Genomic DNA, 22101 nt, shown 5'->3' with positions numbered 1-22101 from the left:
CCTCCCTTCAGCTCTGAACCCACAGGTGAGTTACTGACCGTTTATTTTAAAGTGACCTTGTTTGGTTCCCTTCCCTCAGCAGCCGGGACGATCCTGCAGGACGACGGAGAAACCACAAGAAGACAACCAGCGCCTGAAAACCAGACTTTAGTCGGCTTCAACAGACAAACGGTCCAATCGTTGATTGGCAGCGTCTTCTCGCTCTTATCTTATAAACTTTTTTAATTAAAGTGACATAACTTCCTGTAAAGCGTTACTTTGTATATTATTGACTGTTCCTGCTCTTCCTTTTAATTGTTTCCAACGCTTCATAGAAATTAATTGATAATAAAAGAATTAAAAAAAACTTCCTTCCTGTGTAAGCGTCACGTGACTTCCGGTGTCAAGAGAGAAATGGCGGCCCTCGTTCGCAGCTCGGTTGCTATGGACACCGCTCGGCAGACTCGGAGACAGCGAGCGTGGAACAGGGAGAAGGGGGCGTGGCTTGTCCAGATTCGGCTCTGCTGATTGGCTGACAGCCATCCTGGTAACCAACCAAACAAGACGCTGGACACACGAGAAAACTGAAAAAAGTCGTTTCTACCAAAGCGAGCGGCCTTGAAATGCTGTGAAACTCGACCTGTAAGTATCGTCCAGACGTGCCTGCGACCCGGGGGGGGGGCTGCTCGCACCGGCAGGGGGGGGCTGTGGAGCTTTTCAAGTGTTTTTAGTCACCTGCTACCTCGTTAGCCTTCAGTTTGTTGTTAGCTCCGCTGTTAGCTCCGATGCTAACGTCCCTGCAGATGAGATCGTTCAGTTTCTCCGGTAACGACAACGGAACGGTCCGCGGCGGTTCACTGGGGGGGGGGGGGGTGGCAGGGGGGCAGGGGGGCAGGCGAGCTGCCGGTGCAGGGCGAGTTTCAGAAGGTTTGCAGGGACGCCTGGTGAACAGAAAGGGTGATAATAACCGCCTGCCTCCAGGTTCCTCCAGGTCCCGGAGCCTCCAGGTTCCTCCAGGTCCCGGAGCCTCCAGGTTCCTCCAGGTCCCGGAGCCTCCAGGTTCCTCCAGGTCCCGGAGCCTCCAGGTCCCGGAGCCTCCAGGTTCCTCCAGGTCCCGGAGCCTCTAGGTTCCTCCAGGTTCCTCCAGGTTCCTCCAGGTCCCGGAGCCTCCAGGTTCCTCCAGGTCCCGGAGCCTCTAGGTTCCTCCAGGTTCCTCCAGGTTCCTCCAGGTCCCGGAGCCTCCAGGTTCCTCCAGGTTCCTGCAGGTCCTGGAGCCTCCAGGTTCCTCCAGGTTCCTCCAGGTCCCGGAGCCTCCAGGTCCCGGAGCCTCTAGGTTCCTCCAGGTCCCGGAGCCTCCAGGTTCCTCCAGGTTCCTCCAGGTCCCGGAGCCTCCAGGTTCATCCAGGTCCCGGAGCCTCCAGGTTCCTCCAGGTCCCGGAGCCTCCAGGTTCCTCCAGGTTCCTCCAGGTCCCGGAGCCTCCAGGTTCATCCAGGTCCCGGAGCCTCCAGGTTCCTCCAGGTCCCGGAGCCTCCATGTCCCGGAGCCTCTAGGTTCCTCCAGGTTCCTCCAGGTTCCTCCAGGTCCCGGAGCCTCCAGGTTCCTCCAGGTCCCGGAGCCTCCATGTCCCGGAGCCTCTAGGTTCCTCCAGGTTCCTCCAGGTTCCTCCAGGTCCTGGAGCGTCTGTGTCTGTGGTGATTGTGGCTTCATGTCACGGACAAGCTTGTTGTTGTTTGTCTGTGTTGCTCTGCAGTGAACAAACAGCTTAGATTCCATTCTGCCTTCAGAACCTGGGACGTGGTCATGTGACCTGGGACGTGGTCATGTGACCTGCGGCCTCCACCATGGACCAGCAGGTAAACACTTCAATTCAGCGTTTTGTCTGCACGTGCCTCTGTCAGTAAAAAGCAGATTCATCAGAACAATGCTTGCTGTATTTCATTTTTCTCTGTGTCCCTTTATTCTCTGCCACTAACAAATCTTCTCTATTCTTTTGTCTAATTTCTTTCCCTTCTTCCGCTCCTGGCTCAGACCGGCGCTGTAGCCTAGTGATAGAGAATAAAACATAAGTAAGGACTTTGCTTCTCTTTTGTTTATTATTTTAAATGTTCTCATTGCCTTGCATGAGGTGGAGGTCCCTGTATAACCCATGTTTACTTTACCTGACGGGGTCAGGACATTGTATTGGCACAGGTTTGGCTCAGTTACATTTGATGCATGTATCTGCATGGCAACAAGCCTTGACTGGCTCTGGAGTCCCCGTCTGTCCAACGTTCCCTAGTTGTGATAGTCCCTAATCCCTGCTGTGTCAGGTTGTGTGAATTTGTGTCCTCGAAAAACAAAATCCTACTTCAGATGCAAAGAAAGCGGTATTTTCATTCACATTGTGGTTGATTTAAATAACGGTGTCATTCTGTTGCGCATCATATTGTGTGCAATATGTTGTGCAATCTTTGTCTGATTGTAGCAGAATGATCATAAACGTCACTCTCCTGTTGAGCAGTGATTCTATTTCAACCAGACTCTGGTACTCTGACTCCTCTGAACAAAGCTTTTGTCCTCGGTGCTCCTCCTGTCGGTCCCCTGGAACAACAGACATGTTTTAGTCCGACAGATGAAATCTTCCAGAGAAAGGAATAAAGCCAGAGAGCAGGATGCTGATTGGTCCGTCTCAGATGTGACATTGACGACGTGACTGTCGCTGGACTTGTTGTTTACAACCAACCGTGTTTGGTGTGGTTTTGTCAAAGCTTCAGTAGATCTCTGTCACTGCCGGTCCGAGTCGCTGAGTCTGACCCAACGATCTCCAGGCTGAAACGACTCCTCTGGCTCGAGGCCACGCTGACTCAGCAGTCACTCAGTCAGCTGCAGCTTTCTGCTGCTTCGCCTCCAAAGTCCGTCTGCGAGTCTCTTCACATGCAAACATCCTGAAAGTACGACGTGTCTGAAATATTGATTGTTCCCGAGAGGCTGCATGGAATCTGCGTCTTTAAGAGCCACGCCCACCCATGATGTCAGCGTGACCATGTGACCCTCCGAGGGCCTCGCCGCCAGGCTTCTGTCCACCTGGACGCTGCGTCTGCACACATCTGGGCAGGCACATCTGGGCAGACACATCTGGACAGGCACATCTGGGCAGGCACATCTGGGCAGACACATCTGGACAGGCACATCTGAGCAGACACATCTGGACAGGCACATCTGGGCAGACACATCTGGACAGGCACATCTGGGCAGACACATCTGGGCAGACACATCTGGACAGACACACTCAGGCTGCTCAGGCTTTGTTCTGTACACGGTGTACTTTTAACCAGTTTACTGCAGGAGGTGCAGAGAGAAACTGTGCTTCTTGACTAATGTTATAAATGTGGTCGTCTGTGTCAGGTTGAGTATTATTGTTACTCTGTCAGGTTGAGTATTATTGTTACTCTGTCAGGTTGAGTATTATTGTGACTGTCAGGTTGAGTATTATTGTTACTCTGTCAGGTTGAGTATTATTGTGACTGTCAGGTTGAGTATTATTATTATTACTGTGTCAGGTTGAGTATTATTGTTACTCTGTCAGGTTGAGTATTATTGTTACTGTGTCAGGTTGAGTATTATTGTGACTGTCAGGTTGAGTATTATTGTTACTCTGTCAGGTTGAGTATTATTGTTACTCTGTCAGGTTGAGTATTATTGTTACTCTGTCAGGTTGAGTATTAATGTTACTCTGTCAGGTTGAGTATTAATGTTACTCTGTCAGGTTGAGTATTATTGTTACTCTGTCAGGTTGAGTATTATTGTTACTCTGTCAGGTTGAGTATTATTGTTACTCTGTCAGGTTGAGTATTATTGTTACTCTGTCAGGTTGAGTATTATTGTTACTCTGTCAGGTTGAGTATTATTGTTACTCTGTCAGGTTGAGTATTATTGTTACTCTGTCAGGTTGAGTATTATTGTTACTCTGTCAGGTTGAGTATTATTGTTACTCTGTCAGGTTGAGTATTATTATTACTCTGTCAGGTTGAGTATTAATGTTACTCTGTCAGGTTGAGTATTAATGTTACTGTGTCAGGTTGAGTATTAATGTTACTCTGTGTGTCAATCAGCTGATGTGTTTCCTGATGTTTGTGTTGTTGAAGCAGAAGAAGAAGTGTCGAGGAGACAAACTGGCCTCTGCTGCTCCAGACGACACTCTGGATGAATATTTAATCCAGCTCCAACACAGAAACAGGTGAAGTGTGAGGGTGGGGGGGTTAGGAGGGGGCTGGGGGGGCTGGGGGAGCTGGGTTGGGGGGGGTTAGGAGGGGGCTGGGGGGGCTGGGGGAGCTGGGTTGGGGGGGGTTAGGAGGGGGCTGGGGGGGGAGGCTTGGATTTCACACTGGAGGTTGGAGGCTCCTTCATGATTTCCGGCCATCAGGAGCAGTGATCAGCTTCCTTCCTGTCAGAGAGCCGTTGGTGTGAAGAAGAGAAGACGCTCTATTGTCTTCAGAGGACGTCTTCAGAGGACGTCTTCAGAGGACGTCTTCAGAGGACGTCTTCAGAGAGCCTCTCTGCTCCACAGGATCCTAAAGCGCCTGAAGGTGAAGGACCCCAGAGACGTGGCGTTGGAGCGTCTGGAGCAAGGCTTTTCCATTTATCTCAACGGAGCCAATGCCGAGGCCGGGAGGCGGCCGCCCCGGCGCTCCGGCCTGCAGCCCGCCGCCTCGCCGCCTGCCCGGACGCCGCCTCGCACCGCAGGTACTCCGCCTGTCTCCACCCGTCTCCACCAGCAGGGCCTTACATAACAGCTCATGATTTCTTTAAAGTGTGGTCTTGGGTTTTCACTGGCTGATCTGGAGCCAGAGGAGGCGTCTCTTCCTCCTCCTCTTCCTCCTCTTCCTCCACAGCCGGTCGTGAGCCGGCGGTGGTCACATGACGCCTCAGAGGATAAGTGGTAGTGACAGCAGGTTCTTTCCCTCTTCCTCTGATGGACCATCTGTGTGTGTGTGAGCCTTGCTTCTACTGCAAGGCTGCATTCTGCTGCTCTTCTTCCTGTGACTCGTCTCAGACGGCTGCAGCGGCGCCCAGCAGCTAGCTGGAGGTCCAGGAGGTCCAGGAGGTCCAGGAGGTCCAGGAGGTCTAGGAGGTCTAGGAGGTCCAGGAGGTCCAGGAGGTCCAGGAGGTCCAGAGCAGCGGCAGAGGAGACGATGGGTGAAGGTACAGGTCTCCTGTCTGTCGTCTCTTCGTCACCAGTCCAGCCTCAGAGTTTGCATGTGAACGTGTTTTGTACTGTTTCGCATCTGTTAACATCCGAACAGAGGACATGGAGGTAGAGTGAAGACATGGAGGTAGAGTAAGGACGTGGAGGTAGAGTGAGGACGTGGAGGTAGAGTGAGGACGTGGAGGTAGAGTGAGGACGTGGAGGTAGAGTGAAGACGTGGAGGTAGAGTGAGGACGTGGAGGTAGAGTGAGGACGTGGAGGTAGAGTGAGGACGTGGAGGTAGAGTGAGGACGTGGAGGTAGAGTGAGGACATGGAGGTAGAGTGAGGACGTGGAGGTAGAGTGAAGACGTGGAGGTAGAGTGAGGACGTGGAGGTAGAGTGAGGACGTGGAGGTAGAGTGAGGACGTGGAGGTAGAGTGAAGACGTGGAGGTAGAGTGAGGACGTGGAGGTAGAGTGAGGACGTGGAGGTAGAGTGAGGACGTGGAGGTAGAGTGAGGACGTGGAGGTAGAGTGAGGACGTGGAGGTAGAGTGAGGACATGGAGGTAGAGTGGAGGTAGATTGAAGACGTGGAGGTAGAGTGAGGACGTGGAGGTAGAGTAAGGACGTGGAGGTAGAGTGAGGACGTGGAGGTAGAGTGAGGACGTGGAGGTAGAGTGAGGACGTGGAGGTAGAGTGAGGACGTGGAGGTAGAGTGAGGACATGGAGGTAGAGTGGAGGTAGATTGAAGACGTGGAGGTAGAGTGAGGACATGGAGGTAGAGTGAGGACGTGGAGGTAGAGTGAGGACGTGGAGGTAGAGTGAGGACGTGGAGGTAGAGTGAGGACGTGGAGGTAGAGTGAGGACGTGGAGGTAGAGTGGAGGTAGAGTGAAGACGTGGAGGTAGAGTGAGGACATGGAGGTAGAGTGAGGACGTGGAGGTAGAGTGAGGACGTGGAGGTAGAGTGAGGACGTGGAGGTAGAGTGAGGACGTGGAGGTAGAGTGTAGACATGGAGGTAGAGTGGAGGTAGAGTGAGGACATGGAGGTAGAGTGAGGACGTGGAGGTAGAGTGGAGGTAGAGTGAAGACGTGGAGGTAGAGTGAGGACGTGGAGGTAGAGTGAGGACGTGGAGGTAGAGTGAGGACGTGGAGGTAGAGTGGAGGTAGAGTGTAGACATGGAGGTAGAGTGTAGACATGGAGGTAGAGTGTAGACATGGCGGTAGAGTGGAGGTAGAGTGAAGACATGGAGGTAGAGTGTAGACATGGCGGTAGAGTGAAGACATGGCGGTAGAGTGAAGACATGGAGGTAGAGTGTAGACATGGAGGTAGAGTGTAGACATGGAGGTAGAGTGGAGGTAGAGTGAAGACATGGAGGTAGAGTGAAGACATGGAGGTAGAGTGGAGGTAGAGTGAAGACGTGGAGGTAGAGTGGAGGTAGAGTGAAGACGTGGAGGTAGAGTGAGGACATGGAGGTAGAGTGGAGGTAGAGTGAAGACGTGGAGGTAGAGTGGAGGTAGAGTGAAGACGTGGAGGTAGAGTGAGGACATGGAGGTAGAGTGAGGACATGGAGGTAGAGTGGAGGTAGAGTGAAGACATGGAGGTAGAGTAAAGACATGGAGGTAGAGTGAAGACATGGAGGTAGAGTGAAGACATGGAGGTAGAGTGTAGACATGGAGGTAGAGTGGAGGTAGAGTGTAGACGTGGAGGTAGAGTGTAGACGTGGAGGTAGAGTGAAGACATGGAGGTAGAGTGTAGACATGGAGGTAGAGTGGAGGTAGAGTGAAGACGTGGAGGTAGAGTGAGGACATGGAGGTAGAGTGAGGACATGGAGGTAGAGTGGAGGTAGAGTGAAGACATGGAGGTAGAGTGAAGACATAGAGGTAGAGTGTAGACATGGAGGTAGAGTGTAGACATGGAGGTAGAGTGGAGGTAGAGTGAAGACATGGAGGTAGAGTGTAGACATGGAGGTAGAGTGTAGACATGGAGGTAGAGTGTAGACATGGAGGTAGAGTGGAGGTAGAGTGAAGACATGGAGGTAGAGTGTAGACATGGAGGTAGAGTGTAGACATGGAGGTAGAGTGTAGACATGGAGGTAGAGTGGAGGTAGAGTGTAGACATGGAGGTAGAGTGTAGACATGGAGGTAGAGTGTAGACATGGAGGTAGAGTGGAGGTAGAGTGAAGACATGGAGGTAGAGTGTAGACATGGAGGTAGAGTGGAGGTAGAGTGTAGACATGGAGGTAGAGTGTAGACATGGAGGTAGAGTGTAGACATGGAGGTAGAGTGGAGGTAGAGTGTAGACATGGAGGTAGAGTGTAGACATGGAGGTAGAGTGTAGACATGGAGGTAGAGTGGAGGTAGAGTGAAGACATGGAGGTAGAGTGTAGACATGGAGGTAGAGTGTAGACATGGAGGTAGAGTGAAGACATGGAGGTAGAGTGTAGACATGGAGGTAGAGTGTAGACATGGAGGTAGAGTGTAGACATGGAGGTAGAGTGAAGACATGGAGGTAGAGTGAAGACATGGAGGTAGAGTGTAGACATGGAGGTAGAGTGTAGACATGGAGGTAGAGTGGAGGTAGAGTGAAGACATGGAGGTAGAGTGTAGACATGGAGGTAGAGTGGAGGTAGAGTGTAGACATGGAGGTAGAGTGTAGACATGGAGGTAGAGTGTAGACATGGAGGTAGAGTGGAGGTAGAGTGTAGACATGGAGGTAGAGTGTAGACATGGAGGTAGAGTGGAGGTAGAGTGTAGACATGGAGGTAGAGTGAAGACATGGAGGTAGAGTGTAGACATGGAGGTAGAGTGGAGGTAGAGTGAAGACATGGAGGTAGAGTGTAGACATGGAGGTAGAGTGTAGACATGGAGGTAGAGTGTAGACATGGAGGTAGAGTGGAGGTAGAGTGTAGACATGGAGGTAGAGTGTAGACATGGAGGTAGAGTGGAGGTAGAGTGTAGACATGGAGGTAGAGTGAAGACATGGAGGTAGAGTGTAGACATGGAGGTAGAGTGGAGGTAGAGTGAAGACGTGGAGGTAGAGTGAGGACATGGAGGTAGAGTGAGGACATGGAGGTAGAGTGGAGGTAGAGTGAAGACATGGAGGTAGAGTGAAGACATAGAGGTAGAGTGTAGACATGGAGGTAGAGTGTAGACATGGAGGTAGAGTGGAGGTAGAGTGAAGACATGGAGGTAGAGTGTAGACATGGAGGTAGAGTGTAGACATGGAGGTAGAGTGTAGACATGGAGGTAGAGTGTAGACATGGAGGTAGAGCCCCCGAGGCTCGGCTCCTCTGTACCGCTGCAGCAGTCGCCTGTTCCTGACGCTCGCCATGTTTCACACAGAACCGTAGTCCAGGCTCTCCGGGGAGTCCCTGGAGTCCGGGGGCGTCCCGCAAGGCGTCCCGCAAGGCGTCCCGTTCCTTCAGTTCCATGCCAGAGAGTCCGGGAGGCCAAGGAAACCCGGAGCACAGTGACAAGGTTCTGCTCAACCCCGAAGACGTGAAGGTGAGCCGGTCCGTCTTAAAGCGTCTCCCTGTGGAGTCCAGTCAGCGTCCCCACGTCCCCACGTCTCCACGCCCCCATGCCCCACGTCCCCACGTCCCCATGCCCCACGTCCCCATGCCCCACGTCCCCACGTCCCCATGCCCCACATCCCCATGCCCCACGTCCCCACGTCCCCATGCCCCACGTCCCCACGTCCCCATGCCCCACGTCCCCACGTCCCCATGCCCCACGTCCCCATGCCCCACGTCCCCACGTCCCCATGCTCCACGTCCCCACATCCCCACGTCCCCATGTCCCCACACCCCCATGTCCATTTCCTGTGTCTTCGTGTTCAGAAGGAACTGTGGCGATGGAGACACAGAGACACAGAGACACAGAGACACAGAGACACAGACCTCCGGGACACTTTGAGGGTTTGTTGAGCCAGAATGGACCATGAACAGGATGTGACCATGCAGCTGTTTGTTGTGCTGCATGCAGCTGTTGTGCTATGCAGCTGTTGTGACATGCAGCTGTTGTGACATGCAGCTGTTGTGACATGCAGCTGTTGTGACATGCAGCTGTTGTGCTGCATGCAGCTGTTGTGCTATGCAGCTGTTGTGCTATGCAGCTGTTGTGCTGCATGCAGCTGTTGTGACATGCAGCTGTTGTGACATGCAGCTGTTGTGACATGCAGCTGTTGTGACATGCAGCTGTTGTGACATGCAGCTGTTGTGACATGCAGCTGTTGTGCTGCATGCAGCTGTTGTGCTATGCAGCTGTTGTGACATGCAGCTGTTGTGCTGCAGGCCCTGCGGCGCAGCCTGGAGGTCAGCATGCGCCGGAGCAGCCGTGACTCTGCGGGGGAGGAGTCTGAGGAAGAGTGGGTGGAGGAGCAGATGGAGAGGGAGGAGAGCACGGAGAGTCTGGACGAGCTGGGCCTCCCCCTCACCTCCTCCAGGCCGCCCCCCCCCCCGGACCCCCCCCCGCCCTCGCCCTCCTCCCCTCCCCCGGCCTCATCGTCCTGGACTTTGGACCTTCAACCAAAGGTGCTGAAACCTGAACAAGTGCAGCTGGTTCCTGCTGCAGGAAGTGACATCATGTCTCTACATTTCCTCTCCCTGCAGGTCTGAAGACTGAACGTTGTCTGTCTGCGAGGAGGAGTGACAACGTGGAGCCCCCGGCCCCCCCCAGGGGCCCCCTGAAGAGCAGAACCCCGGAGGAGGTCCACAGTGAGTCTCGGTTCCTCCAGGCTGCAGTTCCAGGGTTGGAGGTCAGACGTGTGCTTGTGGTTCCAGGGGTGGAGCGCCCCCCCCCCCCCTCCGCCGCCAGGAAGGCGTCTGTGGACCAGCGGGACCCAGAGGAGGTGGTGGTCCTGGTCCGCCGGGCCGTCCAGGCGGAGAACCAGGAGGCGCAGAGTGGCGAGCGCTTCAGTCCAGTGGGCCCGCCGGCCAATGGCTGCCCCCCCCAGGCCGGGAGGAGCCCCCCGCCCAATGGCTGCCCCCCCCAGGCCGGGAGGAGCCCCCCGCCCAATGGCTGCCCCCCCCACAGGGAGGAGGACGGCGTCACTCTGGCCATGCAGAGAATCACACTGATGGGTCCCAGGTGGGTCAAAGGTCACGGCTTCAGAAGCGCTGGGTGGGCGGTGAGACCCTCTCTGTTGCCGTGGTAACCAACCACTGCAACCTTGAAGGATCGTTGATCGTGAACGACGGTCAGGAAACAGTTTGACCATTTCTTCTTTCTGCTCAGGCAACAACAGAAGCTGCTCAAGGCCTTAGAGGACCTGGAGGGCGGAGCCACACCCAGCCTCCCTCAGGGGGGCGGAGCCACACCCAACCTGCATCAGGGGGGCGGAGCCACACCCAACCTCCCTCAGGGGGGCGGAGACACACCCAACCTGCATCAGGGGGGCGGACCCACACCCAACCTCCCTCAGGGGGGCGGAGCCACACCCAACCTGCATCAGGGGGGCGGAGCCACACCCAACCTCCCTCAGGGGGTCGGCCCGGAGGTGTGTGTGTGTGTGTGTGTGTGTGTGTGTGTGTGTGTGTGTCTGTGTGTCTGTGTGTAACAGTGTGGTCCTTCCAGAGGAGGTGGTGGGGCGACGCCCCCCCAGCGTTCTACGTCACCATGGAGATCCTGTCCAACTGGGGCGATGCCCTGCAGGTGGGGCTGACGGAGCTGCAGTTCTTCTGCCCCAGAAACAAGAAGCTGTTCGTATCGCCTCACGACCTGGACATCAGGAACGCCTCCTGCCCCGGACACCTGGGGGCGCTGGTCAACGGGAAGGTCAAGGTGGGCTGGGGGGGTCACCTTGGTGGGAGGGGAAGTGCTGTGTGAAACTGGTCTCAGGAGACGGGACGGTTGTGTTTTGTCCTCCAGACCACCAGGGAGCGCCACATGTGGACGTGTCCCTTCCACCCCCCCATCCAGCTCTACTTCGTCATCAGGAACACGGAACGCTCGCCTCACTTTGGAATCTCCTCCATCAAGATCTGGAACTACAACCGGAGCCTCACGGTAACGTCACACCTCTTTGGTCCCCGTGTGGTGGTCCTCCTGGTGGAGGGGGGGCACGCCGGGGGCGGGGTCATGTCAGGGGGGCGTGGGCACGCCGGGGGGCGGGGGCACGTAGGGGGCGGGGGCACGTAGGGGGCGGGGCATGTCGGGGTGGGGTCACGGCGGGGGCACGCTGGGGTGGGGGCGGGGCCACGGTCACGTTGGAGGGGCGGGGGCACGTCGTGGCGTGGTCACATTGGGGCGGGGTCACGTCGGGGGCGGGGTCACCTCGGGGGGCGGCGTCACATGGGGGGCGGGGTCACGTCGGGGGGCGGGGTCACGTCGGGGGCGGGGACACCTCGGGGGACGGCATCACATGGGGGGGGGTCACGTCGGGGGCGGGGTCACGTCGGGGGCGGCGTCACATGGGGGGCGGGGTCACGTCGGGGGGCGGGGTCACGTCGGGGGCGGGGTCACGTCGGGGGACGGCGTCACATGGGGGGCGGGGTCACATGGGGGCGGGGTCACGTCGGGGGATGGCGTCACATGGGGGGCGCGGTCACGTCGGGGGCGGGGTCACGTCGGGGGGCGGGGTCACATGGGGGCGCGGTCATGTCGGGGGTGGGGTCACGTCGGGGGGCGTGGTCACATGGGGGCGGGGTCACGTGGCTGACGGAGCTGCCAGCAGGATGTGGAGCAGGGACAGATTATCCTGCAGGATTACTGCTGCTGCTGAGGACGACGACACTCCGCCTCTCGCAGGGGACAATTGTTTGATGTTTGCTGGATGTTGAGGACCCGGACCCGGACCTGGACCTGGACCTGGACCTGGACCTGGACCTGGACCCGGGCCCAGTAGGGGAGCTGCAGGACTTTGGAGGTTCTGCTGGTTTCCCGGCCAGACGGCAGGTTTCAGTGGGATCAGAGAATCACTGCTAGCTTAGAGGAGGTTCTATCTTGATTCAGTTCTACGTGTTTCCTCAGAGGTTCTATCTTTCTTCAGTTCTACGTGTTTCCTCAGAGGTTCTATCTTTCTTCAGTTCTACGTGTTTCCTCAGAGGTTCTATCTTGATTCAGTTCTTCGTGTTTCCTCAGAGGTTCTATCTTGATTCAGTTCTACGTGTTTCCTCAGAGGTTCTACGTGTTTCCTCAGAGGTTCTATCTTTATTCAGTTCTACGTGTTTCCTCAGAGGTTCTATCTTGATTCAGTTCTACATGTTTCCTCAGAGGTTCTATCTTGATTCAGTTCTACGTGTTTCCTCAGAGGTTCTATCTTTATTCAGTTCTACATGTTTCCTCAGAGGTTCTATCTTGATTCAGTTCTACATGTTTCCTCAGAGGTTCTATCTTGATTCAGTTCTACATGTTTCCTCAGAGGTTCTATCTTGATTCAGTTCTACATGTTTCCTCAGAGGTTCTATCTTGATTCAGTTCTACATGTTTCCTCAGAGGTTCTATCTTGATTCAGTTCTACGTGTTTCCTCAGAGGTTCTATCTTTCTTCAGTTCTACGTGTTTCCTCAGAGGTTCTATCTTTCTTCAGTTCTACGTGTTTCCTCAGAGGTTCTATCTTGATTCAGTTCTTCGTGTTTCCTCAGAGGTTCTATCTTGATTCAGTTCTACGTGTTTCCTCAGAGGTTCTACGTGTTTCCTCAGAGGTTCTATCTTTATTCAGTTCTACGTGTTTCCTCAGAGGTTCTATCTTGATTCAGTTCTACGTGTTTCCTCAGAGGTTCTATCTTGATTCAGTTCTACGTGTTTCCTCAGAGGTTCTATCTTGATTCAGTTCTACGTGTTTCCTCAGAGGTTGAGTTTCTAGAAGGAGCTTCTTCTGAGCGGCGTTCAGAACAGGAAGTGTGAATTCCTCCGTCACTGTGTTGGACGTAGGGACTGACGGTGTTTGTCCCCCAGGACCTGGACGTCGGGGCCCGCCACGTCAAGCTGTACCTCAACAGCTGGCTGGTGTTCCAGGGGGAGCTGGAGAGGGGCTGCGGGGACCAGGTGTCGGACTACGGCACCACCGTGGACCTGCAGGACTTCCAGGCCTCGGACTCCCTGTTCTCCAGCCCCGTGTCTTCGGGCCACAGCCTGCGGGGGGTCAGCCCCCAGCGCCACGAGGGCGTGGGCCCCCAGCGGTACCAGGGCTGCAGCTCAGACCCGGAGGGCCCGGTAGACACGCAGGACCAGGCTATGGCTCCGTTGCCCCCCATCTCTCCGTCGGGGGCCGCTTCGCCCTCCGCCCGGCGCTCCTCCGCCCAGAGGAGCTCCTTGGACCCGCCGGCCCCCGAGGAGCAGACGGTCACCACCCAGCCGGCGGCCTGCCGGGGGGCCCCCCAGTGGCTGCGGCCCCTGAGCAGGGGGGCCCCCGAGGGCTGTGAGGCCGGCAGGGAGCGCCCCCGCTGGCTGCTGCCTCAGCCCTCCGGGGACCACAAGCCCCCGTCGGCCTCCATGCTGTCGGAGCTGCCCTGCAACCCGGGCCGGGTGTGCCGGGGGGGCGAGAGGACGGTGAACGGGGGGGCCCAGTGGAAGGGGGACTCTCTGGACCTGCTGGAGGAGCTCGGGGAGCCGAAGGCCGACAGACCCGCCAGCGGACGCAGGAGCTCCTTCAGGAAGTCGGCGCTGGTCGGCGACGCCCACAAAGCGACGGCGCCGAGTCACTGTGGTAGGAAGTTCTTTATACTGCTGAGTCACTGTGGTAGGAAGTTCTTTATACTGCTGAGTCACTGTGGTAGGAAGTTCTTTATACTGCTGAGTCACTGTGGTAGGAATTCTTTATACTGCTGAGTCACTGTGGTAGGAAGTTCTTTATACTGCTGAGCCACTGTGGTAGGAAGTTCTTTATACTGCTGAGTCACTGTGGTAGGAAGTTCTTTATACTGCTGAGTCACTGTGGTAGGAATTCTTTATACTGCTGAGTCACTGTGGTAGAAAGTTCTTTATACTGCTGAGTCACTGTGGTAGGAAGTTCTTTATACTGCTGAGTCACTGTCAACCTTTTAGTTTTCTATTAAAGTTCCATTGGTTCTATTTCATTGAACAACTTTAACATGGTGAAAGTGCTGAGTCGTGTTCCCTGTGGGTGCCTGAAGACAGATGTGTGTCCCCCCAGAGGACCCGGCCCCCCTGCTGAGCCCCGGCAGGAGGCAGGGCGGCGCCCGGGTGCAGCAGGACCAGACCCTGATGGAGTCCTGGGACTCGCTCAGCAAGTTCAACCAGTGTCAGCGCGGCCGCATCTCCAACCTGGGCTTCGAGGGCGACGTCTTCGACGAGTTCCTGCAGCGCCGGGGCCGGGGGCCCCCCGCCCCGCCGGCCCACCCCTCCCCCACGCCGCGGAGCCCGCCGTCCTCCCCGGCCGGCCCGGAGGACGACCCGGCGCCGGAGCGGGACGAGGAGTTTGAGATCCCGGTGCTGCCGCGGGGCCGGCGGCTGCTGGTCCACATCCTGTCCACGTGGGGCGACCGGCACTACGTGGGCCTCAACGGCCTGGAGGTGTTCAGCTCCAGCGGGGAGCCTCTCCGCCCGCCGCACGTCCGCGCCGACCCTCCAGACATCAACGTCCTGCCGGCGTACGGCAAGGACCCCCGCGTGGTCGCCAACCTGGTCGACGGCGTCAACCGCACGCAGGACGACATGCACCTCTGGCTCGCCCCCTTCACCCCCGGCCGGCGCCACACCGTCTGCCTGGACTTCGGGGCGCCGCGCCAGGTCGCCATGATCCGCGTGTGGAACTACAACAAGTCCCGCATCCACTCGTTCCGCGGAGCGAGGGAGGTGGAGATGCTGCTGGACGACCAGTGTGTCTTCAGAGGAGAGATCGCCAAGGCCTCCGGGACCTTGTCCGGCGGTATGGACTCTGGTGTCCCACAGTGTCTGTCCTGTCTTACTGCTTCTGACCTTGTCCCTGCTTCTGTCCCTGCTTCTGACCTTGCTTCTGTCCTTGTCCCTGCTTCTGACCTTGTCCCTGCTTCTGACCTTGTCCCTGCTTCTGACCTTGTCCCTGCTTCTTCCCCTGCTTCTGTCCTTGTCCCTGCTTCTGTCCTCACTCCAGCTCTGGACCTAGTTTTGGAGACACCATCTTGTTCACCACGGACGACGCCATCCTGGAGGCCATGTCTCGGTACGACGAGACCTTCCTGGGGCGAGGGCCCCGGCAGCTCGCCGTACGAGGAGGAGCTGCAGAGGCCCCGGACCGCCGACGGCGAGGGGGAGGAGCTGCAGAGGCCCCGGACCGCCGACGGCGAGGGGGGGAGGAGCGACCCTTCACCCAGGCCGGCTTCAGACAGGAAGACCTCGCCGTGAGTTCTGGGCGGCGTGGAGCTGCAGCTGCTCTCCTGCCGTCCTCACTTCCTGGTTCAACACGTCCTCGCTCTGCTTTCAGCTCCACGCCGCCGGGACCCCGTCCCAGCAGGACCTGGACCAGGTTCCCGGCACGTTCTCTGGAAAGTGTGAGTCCGGCGTCTGGTTCTCCGCTGCGGTTTGAGACCAGACTTCAGTCACTGTCCCCCTTCAGGCCTCCGACTGGAAGCTGCTGCTGACGTGGGGCGACTCCTGCTGGGTGTGGCTGACGGGCCTGGAGGTGGTGGGGGAGGAGGGCCACGGTCTGCCTCTAGACCCCAGCATGATGGCCGCCCCCCCTCGGGACGGACACGGTCTGGACAGGTACGTGTAGCTTTAGTTCCGTCCTCGTGGCTCCAGTCGTGTCGGAACCTTTGCTAACGTCTGCAGGCTGATCCGACGGACACAACATCACCACCGACGAGCGGCACATGTGGACCCAGAGCCTTGCCCTGCGGGGGGCCCCAGACCCTGACCCTCAGCTTCAGCAAGACGCAGACCATCGCCGGACTACGAATCTGGAACTACAACAAATCTCCCTGAAGAGTCGTACCGAGGGGTGAGAGGAAGTGTTTCCATGTCTCCAGACCTTTGAAGGCAGAAGGTCAAAGTAACTTGTTGGGCCGTTTCAGGTGAAGCTGCTCCGCCTGTACCTGGACGACGTCCTCGTCTCCCCGCCGGGCGGCTTCCTGGTCCGGAAGGGGACCCGGGAACTGTCACTTTGACTTTGCACAGGAGATCCTCTTTGTGGACTTCCTTCAGAAGCCGTCCGACGACGAGGATTTCCCCCGGGTAGGAACCACGTCCCCCCTGCAGGTCCAGGAGAAAATCCTCTGTAATCCCAAACTGTGTTTCTGAACCAGGGGAGACGCCAGGAGACCAGAAGCAGCCAGCATGGACTACGAGGCTCCCATCATGCCTTGCGGCTGTATCCTTCAGACTGGACGTTCCACCACCAGCACCAGTCAATCTGCTCAACCTTCTCCACTGTCAGAAGGCTCCCGTTTCCACGACAACGGAAAGATTCTTTCACGGCCGCTGTTCCCTCCTGCAGACCCCCCCCCCCCCCCCCCCACCCGGCTCCTGCTCCAGTAAACCAACATGGCCGACCTGTAGAGGTTCCATCCTCCAGGTCAGGAGCTTCATAGTTCAGACTCCCTGGTTGCATCTGGTTCCTCATCAGGTTCTCTTGATTTCTTCATTTTCATAGCGTTTTTGTTCTCTGCACACGTCCGTGTAGTTTCATTACTAGAACAAGCGATGGCGCCCCCCCTGGCTCGGCAGACTAACTGCACGTTTGTCTCTGTCGGCTGCTGCAGTGGAAACACCCTTGTTAGCAGACCAGGTGTCGTCGGGGGAACCTGCTGATCATGATCGCTGGAGCAAAGAGTTTCATGTGTGGAGCCTCAGTCAGGAGAACCAGACCCTGATGGTCTGGTCCTGCAGTAGAACCACTTCACTCCTTCAACTTCCCTCCAAGCAGGAAACGGAGTGACGCCGTCACATCACTCTGTAACTCCTGCTCTACTTCACATCTCATGAAAATACTTTGCTCATGTTACTTTGTTAGACGGGACAAGATGTTCTTGATCAAAGAGTCCATCCGACCTTTAGTGGACCAAAGCAGGTGAGTCCTGTTCTTTCACACTGAGTTTTCCTCCAGATGTTGACGTCTGTCGTCGTCTGGATCCTTGACTTCAGTCCGTCAGTCGTCTTCCAGCTGCAGCTGTTGACCACCTGGGGAGATCCGTACTACGTGGGCCTCACCGGCCTGGAGTTCTACGACCAGAACCACCACAGGATCAGCCTGAGTGGAACAGTATCCTGCAGTCCTGGACCCAGTGGGTCCACTGGGTCCACTGGGTCCACTAGGAATCCCTCAGATCTCATTTCCTCCACTGTTCCTCTACCGTCGTTCCTCTACCGTCGTTCCTCCTACTGTCGTTCCTCTACTGTCGTTCCTCTACCGTCGTTCCCTCTACCGTCGTTCCTCTACCGTCGTTCCTCTACCGTCGTTCCTCTACCGTCGTTCCTCTACTGTCGTTCCTCTACCGTCGTTCCTCTACTGTCGTTCCTCTACCGTCGTTCCTCTACTGTCGTTCCTCTACTGTCGTTCCTCTACTGTCGTTCCTCTACCGTCGTTCCTCTACTGTCGTTTCCTCTACCGTCGTTCCTCTACTGTCGTTCCTCTACTGTCGTTCCTCTACTGTCGTTCCTCTACCGTCGTTCCTCTACTGTCGTTCCTCTACTGTCGTTCCTCTACCGTCGTTCCTCTACTGTCGTTCCTCTACTGTCGTTCCTCTACCGTCGTTCCTCCACTGTTCCTCTACCGTCGTTCCTCTACCGTCGTTCCTCTACTGTCGTTCCTCTACCGTCGTTCCTCTACCGTCGTTCCTCCACTGTTCCTCTACCGTCGTTCCTCTACCGTCGTTCCTCTACCGTCGTTCCTCTACCGTCGTTCCTCTACCGTCGTTCCTCCACTGTTCCTCTACGTCGTTCCTCTACCGTCGTTCCTCTACCGTCGTTCCTCCACTGTTCCTCTACCGTCGTTCCTCTACCGTCGTTCCTCTACCGTCGTTCCTCTACCGTCGTTCCTCTACTGTCCATGTTTTGAGTTTGTTTCAGGGAATCGGAGGCTTCAAGACTGAACGTTTCTCTGACGTGTCAAACGGCATCACAACATCATGTGACCCTTCAGTCCTTAGCTCCGCCCCCAGTGGAACATCACAACATCATGTGACCCTTCAGTCCTTAGCTCCGCCCCCCAGTGAAACATCACAACATCATGTGACCCTTCAGTCTTAGCTCCGCCCCCAGTGAAACATCACAACATCATGTGACCCTTCAGTCCTTAGCTCCGCCCCCAGTGAAACATCACAACATCATGTGACCCTTCAGTCCTTAGCTCCGCCCCCAGTGAAACATCACAACATCATGTGACCCTTCAGTCCCTTAGCTCCGCCTCCAGACATCGCAGCTTTTCCAGACAGCGTCAAACGTCCTGGACAACGTGAGCGGAGACGTGAGGACGCCGGACAAAACTGATAGACGGAGTCAACAACACCCAGGATGGACGACACACCTGGCTGGCACCCCGGTTCTACCTGGACTGGTAGGGGGGGGGGGGGGGAGAGGTAGAGAGAGAGGTAGAGGTAGAGAGAGAGGTAGAGAGAGAGGTAGGTAGAGAGAGAGAGGTAGAGAGAGAGGTAGGTAGAGAGGTAGAGAGAGAGAGGTAGAGAGAGAGGTAGAGAGGTAGAGAGAGAGGTAGAGAGAGAGGTAGGTAGAGAGAGGTAGAGAGGTAGAGAGAGAGGTAGAGAGGTAGAGAGAGGTAGAGAGAGGTAGAGAGGTAGAGAGAGGAGGTAGAGGAGAGGTAGAGTAGAGAGAGAGAGGTAGAGGAGAGCGAGGGTAGAGAGAGAGAGGTAGAGAGAGAGAGAGAGAGAGAGGTAGAGAGAGAGGTAGAGGTGAGAGAGGTAGAGAGAGAGAGGGTAGAGAGAGAGAGGTAGAGGTAGAGAGAGAACTAACCATGTGTGTGCAGGTGAACCAGGTGTACGTGATCTTCGACCAGGCCCGTCATCGTCTCCATGATCAAACTGTGGAATTATTCTAAAACCCCCCAGAGAGGAGTGAAGGAGTTCGGGGGTGAGTCCCACCTCCACCTACCTCCACCCACCTCCACCCCACCTCCACCTACCTCCACCCACCTCCACCTACCTCCACCTACCTCCACACACCGTCACAAACGTGTGTGTGTGGTGTGTGTGTGTGTGTGTGTGTGTGTGTGTGTGTGTGTAGCTGCTGTGTGGATGACCTTCCTGGTGTATAACGGCACCCTGGGCAGTGTGCTCCAGCTGGTCCCGGGCATCCTGCCGTACCACACCATCCTGTTCACCGACGACGCCTCCGTCGCCCAGCGGGAGAGGAACACCGTCATCAGGGTACTGGTTGCCGTGGCGACGGCCAGTGGTTGTTGGTTTGTGGGCGGAGTCACATGTCCTGTCCCTCCACTGCAGCCAGTGAGTCACTGAGCCCCCGGTGGTCACTCCCTGTACTGCAGACCCCCCCCCCCCCCCCCTCCTCACGCTGTCTGCTACCTGCACCTGAAGGCCCCCCCCCCCCCCCTCTCTCCTCACCTGTCTGCTACCTGCACCTGAAGGCCCCCCCCCCCCACTCGACCCCCTCCTCTCCCTGCAGTCACTCAGTGGAGGACCAGGAGGTGAAGATGACCAACGACCAAACCAGGACCGTCAGTCTGGGACAGGAAGCAGACGGCCGACCCAGGTCTCTCTCTCTCTCTCTCTCTCTCTCTCTCTCTCTCTCTCTCTCTCTCTCTCTCTCTCTCTCTCTCTCTCTCTCCTCTCTCTCTCTCTCTCTCTCTCTCTCTCTCTCTCTCTCTCTCTCTCTCTCTCTCTCTCTCTCTCTCTCTCTCTCTCTCTCTCTCTCTCTCTCTCTCTCTCTCTCTCTCTCTCTCTCTCTCTCTCTCTCTCTCTCTCTCTCCTCTCTCTCCTCTCTCTCTCTCTCTCTCTCTCTCTCTCTCTCTTTCCTCCTCTCTTTCTCTCTTTCTTCTCTTTCTCTCTTTCTCCTCTCTTCTCTCTTTCTCTCTTTCTCTCTTTCTCTCTTTCTCTCTCTCTCTCTCTCTCTTTCTCTCTCTCTCTTTCTCTCTCTCTTTCCTCTCTCCTCTTCTCTCTCTCTCTCTTTCTCTCTCTCTTTCTCTCTCTCTTTCTCTCTCTCTTTCTCTCTCTCTCTCTCTCTCTCTCTCTCTCTCTCTCTCTCACCCAGTTTAGAGTATTTTCATGTTATAGATATATAAACATTTGTTTCTTCTTCATTTAGCTCTTCGTCCTAAAACCTGCATGACGGAACGGAGGAAAGCCAGGGAGGAGGTTCTGAAGACCACACACACACACCCAGAGACGTTTTATTTTGGAGGGGTTTCTCCTGCCCCCCCCTTGTCCTCCGCCCCCCCCCCCCCCGTCCCTCCCAGGACTGATTGTTTATCAAATGCAGTTTTATGTATTAATTTGGCGCCCCCAGCAGAGTGACGCTCCTCCCCCTCAGCAGAGTGACGCCCCCGCCCCCAGCAGAGTGAAGCCCCACCCCCAGCAGAGTGACGCTCCTCCCCCAGCAGAGTGACGCCCCGCCCCCAGCAGAGTGACGCTCCTCCCCCAGCAGAGTGAAGCCCCCGCCCCCCAAAAGAGTGACGTTCCGCCCCCAGAAGAGTGACGGTTCCGCCCCCAGCAGAGTGACGCTCCTCCCCCAGCAGAATGAAGCCCCCCCCCCCCCCCCAGCAGAGTGACGCTCCGCCCCCCCAGCAGAGAGAAGCCCCGCCCCCAGCAGAGTGAAGCCCCGCCCCCCAGCAGAGTGACGCTTCAGTCCAATCTCCTTTATTCAAATACTTTTTTTAACCTTGAAACCTGAACTTTGGTTGATTTGAAGGAATAAAGTGGAAAAAACTCATCTTGATCTCTGATTCCTGTTCTTCTTCTCTTCCTCCTCTTCCTCCTCCTCCTCTTCCTCTTCCTCTTCCTCCACCTCTTCCTCCCTCCACCTCTTCCTCCCTCTTCCTCTTCTTCCTCTTCCTCTTCCTCCACCAGAAATAAATCCTGAGGTTTATTATTCATGTAGAATCAGAAGGTTCATGGTTCCTCTCAGGAGCTCCCGACCCACCAGGACCCACATGGACCCCACCAGGGACCCACCGGGACCACCAGGACCCACCGGGACCCACCAGGATCCAGTGGACCTGAGGGTCCTGAGGATCTTTCCTGGGAAGGTTCCTTCTTCTCGCTGGTCGTCGCTCTTCTGCACCTGAACACAACGTCCAGATGTTTCTACCTCTGGAGGGTCCAGCTGGTACTGCTGGTACTACTGGTACTGCTGGTGCTGCTGGTACTGCTTGTACTACTGGTACTGCTGGTACACCTAGTACCAGAGGGTACACATAGTACCCTCAGGTACACACCAGGTACACGTAAGCCTAACCCACCTTTACATGATTTGTAACGTGAGTGTGTTGTAGGATTACTTTCTCCAGAGTAATCCGATACTTTCCAGAACGACACTTTATTTTCTTCCCTTGATCATGATGACATCAGACTCACGGTTTGCAGCTCAATGACGTCATTCTGTGATCAACTCCAGCTGCACTCCCAGCGTGTGGCCACCAGAGGGCGCTGCAGGGGAACGGGTCTGAACCCACGCCTTCATTCTGACACACCACAAGTAATAGATTACAAATACTCACGTTGCTGGAACTAAACCTGGTTTCTGGAACTTTTCCTGCATGAAAAACTGTTTAATGTTCAGCGACTGAACGTCTCGACGGAGCGGCAGGAAGAAATTAGGATAAAAAAATCGCAGTACTCATTAGTAGTTAAATACTTTCTTGCAGTACTTGTACCTGGTATTTCCACAGCTGGCAGTCCAATCTTCACATCTGCAGTTTTGTAGAAAATGTATTCTTTTGATGAGAAAATTCTTCTTTGTTTGCTTCACATGACGTTCTTTGTTTCTTTGTTAGAGAAAAGTGAGATCAGTACTGCAGTACTGACTGAGTACTGCAGTACTCAGTCAGGACGTCTTTTGAAAGATAGAAGATGAACGAAAAGAGGAAAGAAAAATTAAATCAGATCAGTTGATT

At 55.8% G+C, this 22101-nt stretch overlaps 1 protein-coding gene across 1 annotated transcript; it reads left to right on the top strand.

Annotated features, from left to right (window-relative positions):
* Nucleotides 1-548: 548 nt before the first annotated feature.
* katnip (katanin interacting protein) lies at nt 549-21273 on the top strand (the record flags this gene model as incomplete). The annotated part of the gene is given in 37 exon segments (XM_080516927.1): nt 549-621; nt 1765-1833; nt 4105-4196; nt 4527-4702; nt 5013-5161; nt 8488-8649; nt 9438-9636; nt 9639-9677; nt 9756-10233; nt 10381-10642; nt 10720-10926; nt 11014-11151; nt 13041-13791; nt 14239-14995; nt 15190-15265; nt 15267-15371; nt 15374-15424; nt 15508-15585; nt 15640-15788; nt 15825-15861; nt 15863-15919; nt 15921-16001; nt 16003-16023; nt 16097-16165; nt 16167-16319; nt 16323-16392; nt 17174-17275; nt 17278-17283; nt 18433-18458; nt 18460-18501; nt 18503-18556; nt 18559-18576; nt 19000-19029; nt 19031-19103; nt 19257-19398; nt 19656-19742; nt 21132-21273. Coding segments are annotated over 36 exon segments (5091 nt in total). The 5' UTR covers nt 549-621; nt 1765-1821.
* Nucleotides 21274-22101: the final 828 nt, after the last annotated feature.

Source organism: Blennius ocellaris, assembly GCF_963422515.1.
Source record: "Blennius ocellaris genome assembly, chromosome: 21".
NCBI lineage: Eukaryota > Metazoa > Chordata > Actinopteri > Blenniiformes > Blenniidae > Blennius > Blennius ocellaris.
Note: the sequence above shows the minus strand (reverse complement) of the source record. Positions and strands in the feature narration are given on the sequence as shown.